Source organism: Hibiscus syriacus, unplaced genomic scaffold (genome assembly GCF_006381635.1).
Source record: "Hibiscus syriacus cultivar Baekdansim isolate YM2019G1 unplaced genomic scaffold, ASM638163v2 tig00002919_pilon, whole genome shotgun sequence".
Taxonomy (NCBI): domain Eukaryota; kingdom Viridiplantae; phylum Streptophyta; class Magnoliopsida; order Malvales; family Malvaceae; genus Hibiscus; species Hibiscus syriacus.
In genome coordinates, this window is record NW_024061957.1 from 172009 (window position 1) to 186524 (window position 14516).

General features: G+C 37.1%; 2 protein-coding genes across 2 annotated transcripts; both read right to left on the reverse strand.

Moving 5' to 3' along the window:
- Positions 1-9788: 9788 nt before the first annotated feature.
- Positions 9789-12238, reverse strand: LOC120163200 (auxin transport protein BIG-like). Its single transcript, XM_039173194.1, has 5 exons — positions 12067-12238; positions 11860-11926; positions 11593-11812; positions 10623-11123; positions 9789-10525 (listed from the first exon to the last, which is right to left on the reverse strand). Exons 1-5 carry the CDS (start codon positions 12236-12238, stop codon positions 10205-10207), a joined length of 1281 nt encoding a protein of 426 aa, XP_039029125.1. The 3' UTR covers positions 9789-10204.
- Positions 11683-13352, reverse strand: LOC120164043 (auxin transport protein BIG-like). The gene is made up of 3 exons (XM_039173812.1): positions 13192-13352; positions 12742-12885; positions 11683-12607 (listed from the first exon to the last, which is right to left on the reverse strand). Exons 1-3 carry the CDS (start codon positions 13213-13215, stop codon positions 12389-12391), a joined length of 387 nt encoding a protein of 128 aa, XP_039029743.1. The 5' UTR covers positions 13216-13352; the 3' UTR covers positions 11683-12388.
- Between the last annotated feature and the right edge of the window lie 1164 nt (positions 13353-14516).

The window sequence follows — 14516 nt, forward strand, 5'->3', positions numbered from 1 at the left end:
TTTTCAGTTGAATTAATGACTCAGGCCAACCATTTTGACTTAACCAACTCTTGTTATTCAGTTGTTATCACTATTAGGCATGCATTTGACTATCGCAACACGGAAAATACAATCGCAACGCGAAATGAAAATCCCAACATGAAAATCGCAATGCGGAAATGAAAATCGCAACGAGAGAATCGCAATGCGAAATGAAAATCGCAATGCGAAATGAAAATCGCAACGAGAGAATCGCAATGCGAAATGAAAATCGCAATGCGAAATGAAAATCGCAACGAGAGAATCGCAATGCGAAATGAAAATCGCAATGCGAAATTAAAATCGCAATACGAAATGAAAATCGCAATGCGAAATGAAAATCGCAATGCGAAATGAAAATCGCAACGAAAGAATCGCAATGCGAAATGAAAATCGCAATGCGAAATGAAAATCGCAACGAGATAATCGCAATGCGAAATTATAAACGCATTGCGATTTTCATTTCCGCATTGCGATTTTCATTTCGCATTGCGATTCTCTCGTTGCGATTTTCATTTCGCATTGCGATTTTCATTTCGCATTGCGATAGTCATTTTTGCCTTCAACATAATGCAGATTGAAATCAACAAAATCAACCATTACATTTCAATCAATTAAACAAGCACAAATAAGAATTATGTTCGCATCAATTACACAAATCAACTTTTACAAATCATCTTTTACAAATCAATTAAACAATCAAAAATTGAATCAACTTTTACAAATCAATTAAACAATCAAAAAACAATCAATTAAACTATTGAATCAACTTTTGCAGCTCGACATCATTTTCACGCAGTTCACTTCTGAGATTAACCTGCAGAAACCAAACATTTGTTCAAACAACACTTTCTACGCAAATTATTGAATTCTAATTACTTAACCAAACATTTTCATTTATAAGTATATAAACTTACCAATTGTTTATGGACATTTTTATAACGCGGATGCAGGTAGGCAGCGTCTCGTATATATCGATTTAGCCATATAATGCCGAAACCACAAGCCTACTGCAGCTTTATCTCTATCGGTGGGAGGTAGATACTTGATGCTTCCCGTCGTCAAACGCTCCAACGCCAAGCATACGAGAGGACCACAATCTCCTCTGGCTCCGCTCGTTTGTTGTGGCGCGGTCTCGTCTCTAATAACTGTAATATTGAGCTTCTTTGGCTTCTTGTTTCCAGAACGAGTCCAATAATTGATCGCATCCAAGAATTTAGCCAAATGAGAGCTCCATCCCTTAATAACATCTCTTAAATCAGCCAATGATATGTAATTTATCATGCTGTCATACACTATTGTCTTAAGGGATGGGAGCTGAAGCTCGACGAGAATCCAATGTTTACGTTCCAAAACAGGGATAAACACCTGCAATCATAAGTAATAATTCATTCATTTGCGCACTTATTTCATAAAACCTTTAAACTCAATCTAAAATAAATACTAACCTTATCGACCTCCCACCATGCAGGATAAAGTTTAGCTTGTCCATTGCCCAAATCAAATGATTCATCTCGTGCATTCTTCAAGTGAACGGCGTGAAAAGACGTCGGCATTATTGTATATCGTATATTTTTATTTTTCTTAAGTTTTCTTATTATTAGAAGACGTGTCACCCACGCATCGATATGCTGTTTTACAAAAAAAGACATATATTAGTGACTTACATAAATTTAAAAAAAAATTAATCAAATTGAAATATAAGAAAAATATAAGACTTACCCCCCCATCGAAATAGCCATTGTCTTCGACCCCTAATAATACGCCCCACCAAGGCCGTTCAAGCAACAAAAAGATATCATCGGTGAGCTTGCATATGTCAGTGAAACACCCCTTGCTCCGCTCATGTAGATAAAAATCAACTGCGGTCTTAGCCCAAAGGGTGTTATCCAAAATTGTGTCCGGTAGTTGTTCCCTCTCCTCTTCAGATACCGGTATGGTACTGGCCGGTAACTCATACGAGAGCCAACTCTCATCCATCATGTCCGGAACCGGTGGGGGTTTCTCAATACTTCGATATATTACCCCATGTGAATCGGGCTCTGGAATGGTGGGAGGGACCTCTTCAACGATGACAGTTGCCTCTTGAACGGTGGGAGGGGACTCTCGAGGAATGATATGGGGGGCCTCTTCAACGATAGGAGTGGACTCTTGAGGGATAACAGGCGAGTCGGGCTTCTTCTTGCGGTGTCTTCGCACTATTGGGGTGTACGGAGACTTAATAGCACGTGCACGCTGTCTGATGCGTGAACTCCGTCGTGCAAGCATAACCCGACGTAAAGCATCCACTCTATCGGGCCGCTAAATAATTAAATACAAAAATCAGTAAATAAACAGACATGATATTTAAACAGTGAAAACAAAGACAAATATGTTTCAAACTTGCATTGTATTCACCCAAGTCATTATTCTATCATAGTTCACAAAATGCATCAGATAACAAAGAAAAATATGTTTCAAACTAATACCCTGAAGTTAGTATTTGTCTTTGATTTGTCTATTGGTTGAAGTAATGCAATCCATTCAAGTTTCAATTTGCAGAAGAAGAAATAGTTTACTTTCGCAACACGAAACTTAAAATCGCAACGCGAAACCAAAATCGCAACGCGAAATGAAAATCGCAACGACAGAATCGCAACGCGAAATGAAAATCGCAACGAAAGAATCGCAACGCGAAATGAAAATCGCAATGCGATTTTGGTTTCGCGTTGCGATCTTGTCGTTGCGATTTTGGTTTCGCGTTGCGATTCTGTCGTTGCGATTTTCATTTCGCGTTGCGATTTTGGTTTCGCGTTGCGATTTTAAGTTTCGTGTTGCGAAAGTAAACTATTTCTTCTTCTGCAAATTGAAACTTGAATGGATTGCATTACTTCAACCAATAGACAAATCAAAGACAAATACTATTTCACAGTGTTAAAGAATACACAGTTTAGCAGAATTGGCAGCAACCGAACAAATTTACTTTCAACCAAAAGACAAAACAAAGACAAATACTATTTCACAGTGTTAAAGAATACACAGTTTAGCAGAATTGGCAGCAACCGAACAAATTTACTTTCAACCAAAAGACAAAACAAAGACAAATATATTTCACAGTGTTAAAGAATACACAGTTTAGCAGAATTGGCAGCAACCGAACAAATTTACTTTCAACCAAAAGACAAAACAAAGACAAATACTATTTCACAGTGTTAAAGAATACACAGTTTAGCAGAATTGGCAGCAACCGAATAAATTTACTAAGCAATCTAAGTGAAATGGCTAATCTAAGTGAAATTACGAGTAAATTTATCATTAAGTTAAATATGGAAAATCTTAAACTTACCTCGTTGCGTAGAGTATGAACCTCATTCTGCAACGATACTATCATCTCACGTAGAGCGGCAACCTCACCACGTAAAGTTGACACCTCCACACGCCATGCACCATCGTTATCGCGTAGAGTACCGATCTCCTCACGCAAGGCATTGACCTCATCACGTAACTCCATTGACTCATCCCGTTGAGGTGGAGGTGGAGAACAGGGAGATAGGAGTCGTGGCATCTTTGCCGGTCGCCTATCATGAGGTGATGGTGGAGAAGAGGCTCGATGATGTGACGGGATAGGTGATGGCTCTCGTTCTAGAGGTGTATAGTCGTCACGATCGGGTGATGGCTCTAGGTGAGGTGATGGCTCTCGAATTGGAGGAAGTGGATGCTGCTCATCATCCGTGCCATCAAAAAAACTCTGACTAGCTTGCCACCAATCAGTGGCAAGCTCTTCCTCCGTGGGTGACAGTCTTTGTAATGGAATGTTGGCCTCCTAAAATATAAAAACTCAAACAAAGTTAAACGTCTACTATTAATAACTTGTTTATATATTATATGAAAGTATTTGTGTTAACTTACATTATTTATTGTGGCATATGGTATTAAGTCTTCCCAATCCAACAGAGTTTTCCTCTTCCAGGAAATAGCCCTGGGAATATCATTTGACGTTTTTATTGCATATGTACGCATGCTGGGGAAAGCCTCGAATATCCAAATCTACAAACAATATAATAACAAAATTAGTAATTGTTAAATAATTAATTATAATTTTAGAAACATTATATAGAAATTCTTACCTTAAAGGCCCAAACAAAGCCTGACAAAGTGTATTTGGACCCATCGCCCCGCAAACTTTTGCGGTCATCAAAGGCAGACGACAACTTAGTCCAGGTAGCTTTCCATATATACGAACCCCACGGAAACAGATTCCATGCATTCAGGTCCTCTACCAATATTATTAGCTCCCGATGAATAGGTTGTCTGGCCTCTCTGCCTAAAAAGCCGGCATACACAAGTAGTAGAAGGCATACTCGGACAACATCGACGTCTTCCATCCGAGTGAAACCAGCTTTCTTATTAAATAATTTCTTCAGGTCGTCGACATGTAGGTTCGGCTTCTCCATTGACTCATCCGGAAAAACCCGGGATAACCATGATGGGCGGGCGATATGACGAGTGTACCGGCCTACATCATCGTGTCCGAATCGTAGACCAGTGATTAAGCAGAACTCCTTCCGCCCAAAGCAAGTATACGCTGGTGGAAAATGAAACCATATCTCTTCCTCACCACGTTGTATACTGTCGGGTAGATTTGATGTCATGGTCTGAAGCCACAAATGGGTCAAATTAGCATCTCCACCCGGATGCTGTACTCTCAGCCATGGCCCGAAGCAGGTTTCCTCAAACAATTGTCTTTGAGCAGGTGAAAGCTTCTTTGCAATTGTAGTGGCCAGGCTGACTTTATTTCTCAAGGTCAATTGAGCCGAAAAAAATTTCTACAAAAACAATAAACATACCAAGTTAGATATACCAAAAACTACACTGTGAAGATATACCAAAAACAATAAACATAAAAAGTAGTAGTTTATTCTTTAAACTAAAATTTGCAACACTGTTTTGTCTTTTGGTTGAAATGAAAATCGCAACGAGAGAATCGCAACGCGAGATGACAATCGCAACGAGAGAATCGCAACGCGAAATGAAAATCGCAACGAGAGAATCGCAACGCGAAATGAAAATCGCAATGCGATTTTGGTTTCGCGTTGCGATTCTCTCGTTGCGATTTCCATTTCGCGTTGCGATTCTCTCGTTGCGACAGTCATTCTCTCGTTGCGATTTTCATTTATCTCGTTGCGACTCTTCTGCAAATTTAAACTTGAATGGATTGCATTACTTCAACCAAAAGACAGAACAAAGACAAAGACAAATACTAACTTGAAAATCGCAACGAGAGAATAGCAACGCGAAATGAAAATCGCAACGACAGAATCGTAACGCGAAATGAAATCTAAGTGAAATGGTTAATCTATTATTGAAATGACCAGTAAACTTATCATCAGTTTCAATATGAAAAACCTACAATAATGCAAACATTTCAAAATAAAAATAATTAAAAAAACTAACCCTCGGAGGTTGATTTTCCATTTCTGAATATTGTGAGGGATTTCTGACCGTGAATGGTTGTGAGGGATTTCGCCGGAGATGGGGACGGAAATCTTCGGAGATGGGGACGGATTTCTTCGCCGTAGAGAGTGAGAGATGGAGATGGGACTGAGTTGTGATTTTAGGTTTTAGGTTATGAGTTGCGATTACGGGATTTTGTCTTAATATTCTTTTTGTAATTTGAAAATAAAATACGCGTAGCGATTATAATGGCGCTTTAAATATCGCGTTGCGATTTACGGATACGCGTTGCGATTTTATGTATTATCGTTGCGATTTACGGATACGCGTTGCGATATACGGATACGCATTGCGATTTACCCATACGCGTTGCGATTTACGGATACACGTTGCGATTTACGGATACGCGTTGCGATTTATGTGTTCGCGTTGCGATTTTCATATTCGCGTTGCGATTTTGGAAAATCGCAATGCGAATTTGTACTATCGCATCGCGATTTTCAAGAATCGCGTTGCGATTTTGGAAACTGATTTGCGATTCTGGAAACTGATTTGCGATTCTGGGGATCGCGTTGCGATTTTTATTTCGCGTTGCGATTTTGTTGGTCATTTTGGCAAATCCAAAAAAAGTTGGTTAAAATCGTATATTATAACTTTTTTTTGGTCACTGAGGCGATTTTCTCTATAATTTTTTTTAGGAGTTTTATCAGTCAAAGGAGTCGTCAAAATAAGGAGCGATGTCGGTGACATAAGCAACGACAAAAAGATTTCAAGAGAGAAGATTTCATTTTTTTAAGGAAAATAAATGAAAAAGGAGATTTTTAATATTCGTACAACCATCGCTATTACATCTTTTTGTATCTTTCAACCTCCGTGTTGTCACAAAGATAAAAATCAATATCTATGTTATTTTTTGAATTTAATAATTCAATTGAAGTGTAAAATAAAATTTATTATTAAAATTAAAATATTTAAGATTTTAATAATAAAATCGGCACATAATCTAAAATTCAATAACTAACGGGGGCAGTTTACCCAATTGTTAAAGGAAATAATCAGTAAGTGGACCCCTTTTACTTACATACTAATTAATATAATCGTAGACTCTTTTTTTTTTATAGAATATAATCATAGACTTAGACTTATTAATTTTGGTAATCTACAAATGGAATATTGGTGGTTCACTGGAGCTATTTTATACATTTACGGCCACGACAAAGTGGACAAATCTAAATCTAAAATGAAATAAAAACCCCCCACGTGATTATTTGTCTACGCGCCTGTAAAATTAGTAAGGGTAAATTACGAATTTTCACTAAACTCTATTCTTTCTCCTATTTCACTCACTGAACTTTAAATGTCTTCAATTTAATCATTGAACTTTAAAATTACTCCTATTTTAGTCACTTCGCCGTTAAATAGTTAATAGCGTTATGACACGACACAAAAAATTAAAAAGACATTCTTTAAAAAAATTACATCAAAACATCATAATTTTAAATTCCATATAGAATTATATTTTCTATTTTTTTCTTCATTTTCTTCTTCTTTTTTCCTTTTCATTTTCTCTTTATCTTCTCAAAAACCGACCATCACTTGTAATGATCGGCTTTCGTGCCGGCCACCGATGAGACCCAAAATTTCATAGGTTTTACAAAATTCTACGGTATAATATAAGAAAAACTCTAATGTTTGATTAAATAATCACTTTGATATATATATATATTGCATAGGTTTTATTAATTCTACGGTATAATATAAGAAAAACTCTAATGTTTGATTAAATAGTCACTTTGATACATTTTTTTTCTTTTGAAATATATATCGCATAGATTTTATTAATTTTGCGATATAATATAAGAAAAACTCTAATGTTTGATTAAATAATCAATTTGATACATTTTTCCTTTTGAAATGTTTTGACCTCAAATGTTTCATTATGGGACAAAATGACCCCTATATAGATAGAAAATATTAATTAACAAACAATTAGCACTAAAAAATTATAAATTTATCTCCCTAATATGAATTGAGTTTTTATTACATAGTGATTGGCCATCCTCCCTTAATTCATTGTTTAATTTCCGTGTAAAATAATAAAACACGGCACGAATGAGGCAAGCAATTGGTTATTAATTTGTTTAATAGAGGGTTAGATAGATCATAGTTATGTTATGCTGTTTCAAACCACACGTCACCCTTCAAACTCCACAAAATTAAGCATATACAAATATTAATGCATCTTTCATCATTTGTTCAAGCTTGGAATCAATGTCTTTTCAAATAATCCATAACCGTTAACTGATATAATCGTTATATTTTACATGTTAATTAACCGAAGTGTTAATGCTAAATGATTTCAGTTAACCGGATCGTTAAAAATAATAGTTAACCGTTACAATTACGAATTTTAATAATGATTAACCATCGATTTACCATTAATATATTAAATTTATAATTATATTTTTAAGGAAAATACAAATAAAATTAGAAGTAAATTTCTAGCCCTCTCCCAAAATTAAATCTATAACTAAATTTATATTGAACTATGGCTTAAATATACAAAAGGTGTACAATGTATATCGATTTGTCCAGTTTAGTGCGTAACGTTTTTTTCGTTTCAGTTTGGTGCCTAATGTTTCATTCCGTTACTCAAAATGGGTCACACCATGACGAACCGTTAGTTCTCTCCGTCTAGCCCAATGGAAGCGTCGTCCCAGATCGGTCATAGCCCAGTCATCCACCCGCCTCCAATCACCGCCGTTCGTGGTGGAGTGACGTTTGAAAGTCCAACGAAAAGCCCCCATCACCTTTCGATTTTTGCGATTTCCTACCGAAACCGCCACCATTCCGCCTGACCTCCACCGAAACTGAGCTCGCCAGTCTTGTCTGATCAAAACCCAACCGGTTTGGTAAGCCACCGTCGCCGAGCGAACGAGCTTGGAAGAGGGGTAGTCGAATGGTTTAGGGTTAGGGGTTGAAATTAATGTTTTTAAAGTTTTGGGGTTATTTCAAAAATTGTCTTTTTTTAAAAAATATATATAATATTTTTTAATTTTAAATAAAAATTTTAAAATTATCAGATTGTGACACGTGTCATTTAACGGAGAAAACTAACGGTCCGTCACGGCGTGACCCATTTTGAGTAACGGAATGAAACATTAGGCTCCAAATTGAAACGAAAAAATTATTAGACACTAAACTAAAAAAATAAGTATACGTTAGACACCTTTTGTATATTTAAACCTTGAAATATTGATTTAACTTTGATATTATGCACTCTTTTTCCTTATATTAAAATATTGATTTAGTTTTGATATTGTGCACTCTTTTTTCTCGAAATAAGTTTAGGAAGATTTTTTTAAGAAGTACACACCTTTGCTTTGTTTTCATTCCATAAACAAAAGAATTATTATCCTTTAAAAAAATCTTAGTGCTTATTTGTCATCTTTTATTTTCAAATTATAAATTTATAATATATTTCGCATCAATAAATAATTGATGAAACGTTGGTTGTTTGTGTAGTATTTGGGATCTGAATCCACATATATGTTTTAAATTCAAATCAATATTAAACGGAGTTATTATTGTTATCCAAATTTTATATAAATAACATTATTTGTTAGATGTTTAAGCAAGTTAAATACCTAAAATTAACAAATTAAAAAAATTAAAAAGTAAAATGGATAATAATTTTAGATGTCTAATAAGGTTTCCAAATCCACCCAAAATTATTTGTGTAATAAAATATTTACATCTGTTATTCATTAGCATAAGGAAATTATATATTTGTCGGTGGACTGTATGCTTAATTACCAACCTAATGACGCTATTAATAGATTAATTAAGGATAGAAAAGGTTAATTAAATTATATATAAATGGTAGGTCCAGTTAATTTATAATTCTTCTCCGACTAATGAAGCATTTGCACTGTTTTATCTTTGGACAATTCTCTCGACTGATTACTCTGCGTGCAATAAACGCCGAAGAAAACAGCAAACTATTCATTATTTTCAAGTGCTTAATACTTTTAACAGTTGAGTTCAAATTCTGAAAATAACATGTTCACCGACTTGCATTCCATTCGAATTATTGACGGAATTGTATCCTCTCAGATTCAGAGTCTAAGCTGTCATCTTTAATGGTTGATCGATTACGCTTCATGGTTCACACCTAACGAGAGGTTTTGATAAATGCTGATGGTCCCACAGTATCAACCAACCAAATGAAAAATTCAAATGACTAATTTTGTAGAGCAATTAATGGATTTTAATCTGTATATTGAAGATGATAAAGAGGAAATATGCAGGGAAAAGGTTGGAGGAAAGACTTTTAGATTTAAAAGAGCAGGTTTTACAAGGGGCACTCGCACATTATTCGTTCAAAATTGTCAAATTGAAAAGGTAACCAAGTACAAACTGACCAAATGAACCTCGCATTTTTCCGGTGGCAATTGCGGCTTGTACGAAATCCTCGTACCGTGTAAATCCTCCGGACAACACATCACCCAGGGCACCAGTTAGGTCGAACGCCTACTGCAAATCGGTTGTGGAATTCATGTCATCGAGCCATGAGAGCAACTCTTTGGAGAACCCTTGCATTTCCTTCACATTCAACAACCGCTCTCTTTCGTTACAACCTCCCAGCCTCCCAACCCTTCGCCTTCAATTCCTGTCGATGTTCCTTCAGCTTTGACTTTGATGGTTGCTATACTTGATTTCTTAACCTTGAATATTTGCTGCAACTGCTCGATCAATCCAGCATGGGTCGAACAATTGACAATAGTTCATCACCACCAGATTCTGAGGTGGAGGTGGAACTTTTGCTGCTACTTGCTGATTCCATCTTAGCAGTTGACCGACCGTGAGTATGCTGCATGTAGGCGTGGTATATTCCACGTTGCAAGAAGTCACATCGATGTTGCAGCCATGACTCGTACGACTCTGAGAGCAGCTGTTCGAGAAGGTGACAAGCCATTTGGACCATGAAAGGCAAAAAGCGGGAGTTGCTTTCCCTTCCACCACTCCTACTCTCTGCACTGAATGATGCTCCTGTTGCAAATCGAGCTAGCATCTGTACAGAAAATATGCAGACATATAAGACCATCTAAAAATATCTAAAAACGAACATACAAGAAAAGCTAATAACAAGCTCAGATGGAAGAGCATACCAGAACAATATCATAAGTCAACAGCCGGAGCCGACTTCCATCAGCACGACCAAGAGCGTTGAGGTTATCCCAGAATTGATCAACATAGCGAACATACTGTGCTAGTGGAACTGACGGTCCTCTCACAGGAAACAAAGAACTGCAAAGAGATTCATTGTTTCTGAGAGTAGCACCCTCCCACTCTTTCTTCGGATTCCTCAAAGCAGCATCTGCTCTTTTGGCCTCCTGATGGCACTGGAAATGAATAATATTGAAGTAACTAAGCGTAGTGTAAACACACTCTCCACGTGCACTTCCTGACGTGCCAACACCCAGGTTTACTCGCTTGCTATAAGAGTAAACACCCAGCAAGTCAGTGGGTCTCAAACTATAGCCCTCTCGACACACCATACAAGTCAGTCCATCTTCCTCCTCCTCATCTTCCAGACCTTCCAGAAGAGGCCGGCCGACAACTATTCTCTCACCACCATCTGAAGCTAGTTCTTGTCGCATTCCAAGTTCCTGGATAGTTGCCAAGAGAAAACACAATACAAGTTGGTTCAGCTTTTCTTGCCAGAGTAAACAAATCAATAAAAAGAGGAGAAAAACTGGCATGTGAATGCCTGCTTTGTATCTACAACAAGCTCCATTAATTAACATTAAACAGTTCCATCCTTAAAAATACATAGGCAGTAAGATCTATATTAAAGAAATACAACCATGCAATCAAAACCATTCGCAATTTTAATTTCCTAAATAAAAGAAATGTAGAAAGACAAAACCTAGCTAAAAAAATGAGCTAGGCAGTAAGATCTATTTAAAGAAATACAACCCTGCAATCAAAACCATTCGCAATCATAATTTCCTAAATAAAAGAAATGTAGAAAGACAAAACCTAGCTACAAAATTGCAACTCATTTGGCAAATTCCACTTTCCTGCAACATGTATGGCTCATATAGAAGTAGAGAACTTAAGTTCAATAAAGAGTACCTGAAGCAACTCTTCCCTTTTCCTTGGAGCTCGCCGTCTCATTTCATCTTTAGTTGCATGCCGTAGCTTACGCAACTTCTCCTCCAAGAATCCATCTCCTTTGCCTTCATTTTCCGATAGTCTGTCCAACAAATTCTCCGCTTTAGGTCCAATCTCATTTTCTCCAGACACACCTTCCAAAGCATGGAGTAAGGGCAAGATTCCACCCTCATCAATGCACCTTAGAGTGGAAAAGTGCCCCATTGATAAGCCCCTGAGCATTGAAACACAAGTGGGACAGATGGCAGTTTCAAAGCTAATGCCCATTCTGAACTAGCTTTAAAGCCAGCCTGCCCTGCAATTGCAAAACTCACACTCAAATGTCTGACAGCTACACCTGTAATGTCCTTCTCTAGGATAGTATCCTTCAATCTCTCCCCACAGGAACTTGTTTTCAGAGATTCTGAAACCATAACAAAATTTTCCACAGTAAACCTCTGCTTGGCTGCTTGCAGGGCAATGGTTTCATCTTTAGGATTGTCTTGATGCTGTTTCTGCAATCAGTCGAATTCTCCCCAGTCTTGCAAGTAGGGTTAAAATGTTGGGTAAGAGCTTCCATAGCATCAGGTTCACCATAAGTCAAGTAGGGTAATATTATTGCGACCATCTCAGTGTTCCTCTGTTTGATTTCTTATGACCTGAAGGATGAGACAGTCTCTCCGGGAACATAAGAACTATTTTCTTTGCTTGGCCCCCAGTGCCAGTTTTCTCACTGGTGACCGTAAGAACACACTGTGAAATACTAATATTATCGCTTTCATTTGCTTCCATTGTCAGACTCTACAATCAAAAGAATCCCTTCAGCTGGCTCCATGGCATCGACCGAGAATGCACGTCTTGCTGTTTCAAGCAGTAGACCTAAAGCTCCAAGCCTTAATAAGGCCCTCCTATTCTCTCTAATCTTGTAGCAGTGCATGAGGAGATTGAGAACAGCAACCAACTGCTCCTGGTTGGACTTGAAATCATCTCGCAAACGCTGTACATTCAAAGTAAGAATAATTTTGTCGACTTAAAAGTAGTTGTCCCTTTATGAACCACAAAGTTCTATGCATGATGTAAATAAAAAGAATGTGGAATCACGATCTATAACAAGGAAATGAACCCACACACCAGAATCATGCGCAACAAGATTTCCAGCCCATCATACTCACGGACTGCACCATCTATTGCAAACTCAACCTCAGGATCTTGTGATTCTACTCTATCTTCCTCCAGTTCTTTTATCATAGGCTCAGTAGCTTCACCATCTAAACCCTGTGGAATCATAATGTAAATAAAACACAAATTCCAGATAGCTTTTGGTCTCATTCTGGGATAAAAGGCCATTTAGTATCAAACGTCATAAGCTCCACTAAAAATGGATTTTGAGTTCAAAAATGCAGAAAACAAGGAGGCTAAGCAAAATTTGAAGTTCAAGGACTACAATCCCAAATAAGGATTCCCATATGCAAAAATCATTGCAAGGCACAAAACATAAGTAGTGAAAGACATTCTGCACAGTTGAATCATGAAGTCCTTTATGAAAGACGAGGCATTTGCTAGAAAAAAACAGTAATAAACCTGAAGTCGGTATGTCACTATCATGGGCGAGCATTCTCTACTCGATGTAACAGCACCAGAGGATAAAAGCGAAGAGCTAGACAGAGAATTTGAAGATTAACTGTTTGACTTCTTCCAGACTTGCTCATAAACCTGAGCAATGCTCAGGTCAAGAGAAATTATATTCCAGGCAACTAAGAGTTCCATACCATAGTCATCTTCTAGAAGACTTATCAGTTCCAATTGATGGCATATTTTATTTTTAACATCCCGCATTAGTGGACCAATCTCAGCACTTGAATAAGGATTCTTGGTCATTGATCCTCTAATGAACTGTTGGGAAATAAACTAAGTACAAGTAATTTCACTATAACCAGATTAGTGAGAATGCAAAATAAAAGCGGAAAAATAATACCCAAAATTGATAACAGAGTTCAGCCAATTGTGCTTACGTCTCCGGACTGTTGCAGATCTTTTATTAAGAGAGAAAATTTACAGGTGTTTACAAAACACTCACTACTCACAAGAAAACTCTCTAGTATTGGGAGAAAGAAATGATTTTTGGAATGGTTTTGAAGCTAAATGAGCTAGGGTATTTATAGTTAAAACTTAAGGACTTAATCTTGTAAATACCCTAAAACCTAGGGATTAATTGTGATTATCCCATTATCATTTTTCAACAAACATCTACCAAACTTTGAAAAACTATTTTTCAAAGAAACATTTACCAAACTTTGAAAACCATTTTCAAGAAAACATTTACCAAACTTTGAAAACCATTTTTTCAAAGTTAGTTACCAAACTTGAAAATCATTTTAACAATCTCCCACTTGAAGACTGATTTTAATCTGTCTTCACACCTCGATCAATGCAACAACTTTTCTAGTCTTGTTACTCTAGCATACCAACTGAAGTTGAACACAACTTCAGTTTGTCTGTAGTCACCATCTTTGTCAACATATCTGCCGGATTTTGAGCTCCACTGATCTTTTCAAGTTTCAAAATCTCATCTTCCAGAAGAGACCGGATAAAATGATATCGCAATTGTATGTGCTTTGTCCTGGAATGAAAAGACGGATTCTTTGCTAGATGTATAGCACTTTGACTGTCGCAATGCAAGACATTGTTTTCTTGTTTCTTGCCTAACTCTTCCAAGAAACTTTGGAGCCAAACCATCTCCTTACTAGCTTCCGTAACGACATATTCTGCTTCAGTTGTGGAGAGAGCAACTATCTTCTGTAGTTGAGAAACCCAACTCACTGCAGTTCCTCCTAGAGTATAGACATACCCTGTAGTACTCCTTCTGATGTCAACATTTCCGGCTAAGTCAGCATCTACATAGCCTG

Bases quoted from the DNA above. Each gene is read 5' to 3' on its own strand.
- LOC120164043 (XM_039173812.1), bottom strand. From the start codon at position 13,215: ATGATAGTGACATACCGACTTCAG. The intron at 12,886-13,191 runs GTTTATTACTGT...ATGATTCCACAG, and splicing joins TAGTGACATACCGACTTCAG to GGTTTAGATGGTGAAGCTAC. The intron at 12,608-12,741 runs GTGTGTGGGTTC...TTGAATGTACAG, and splicing joins TCTTGTTGCGCATGATTCTG to CGTTTGCGAGATGATTTCAA.
- LOC120163200 (XM_039173194.1), bottom strand. From the start codon at position 12,238: ATGGTCGCAATAATATTACCCTACTTGACTTATGGTGAACCTGATGCT. The intron at 11,927-12,066 runs GTTTACTGTGGA...TTGCAATTGCAG, and splicing joins CTGCAAGCAGCCAAGCAGAG to GGCAGGCTGGCTTTAAAGCT. The intron at 11,813-11,859 runs GTTTCAATGCTC...TTCCACTCTAAG, and splicing joins CTGCCATCTGTCCCACTTGT to GTGCATTGATGAGGGTGGAA.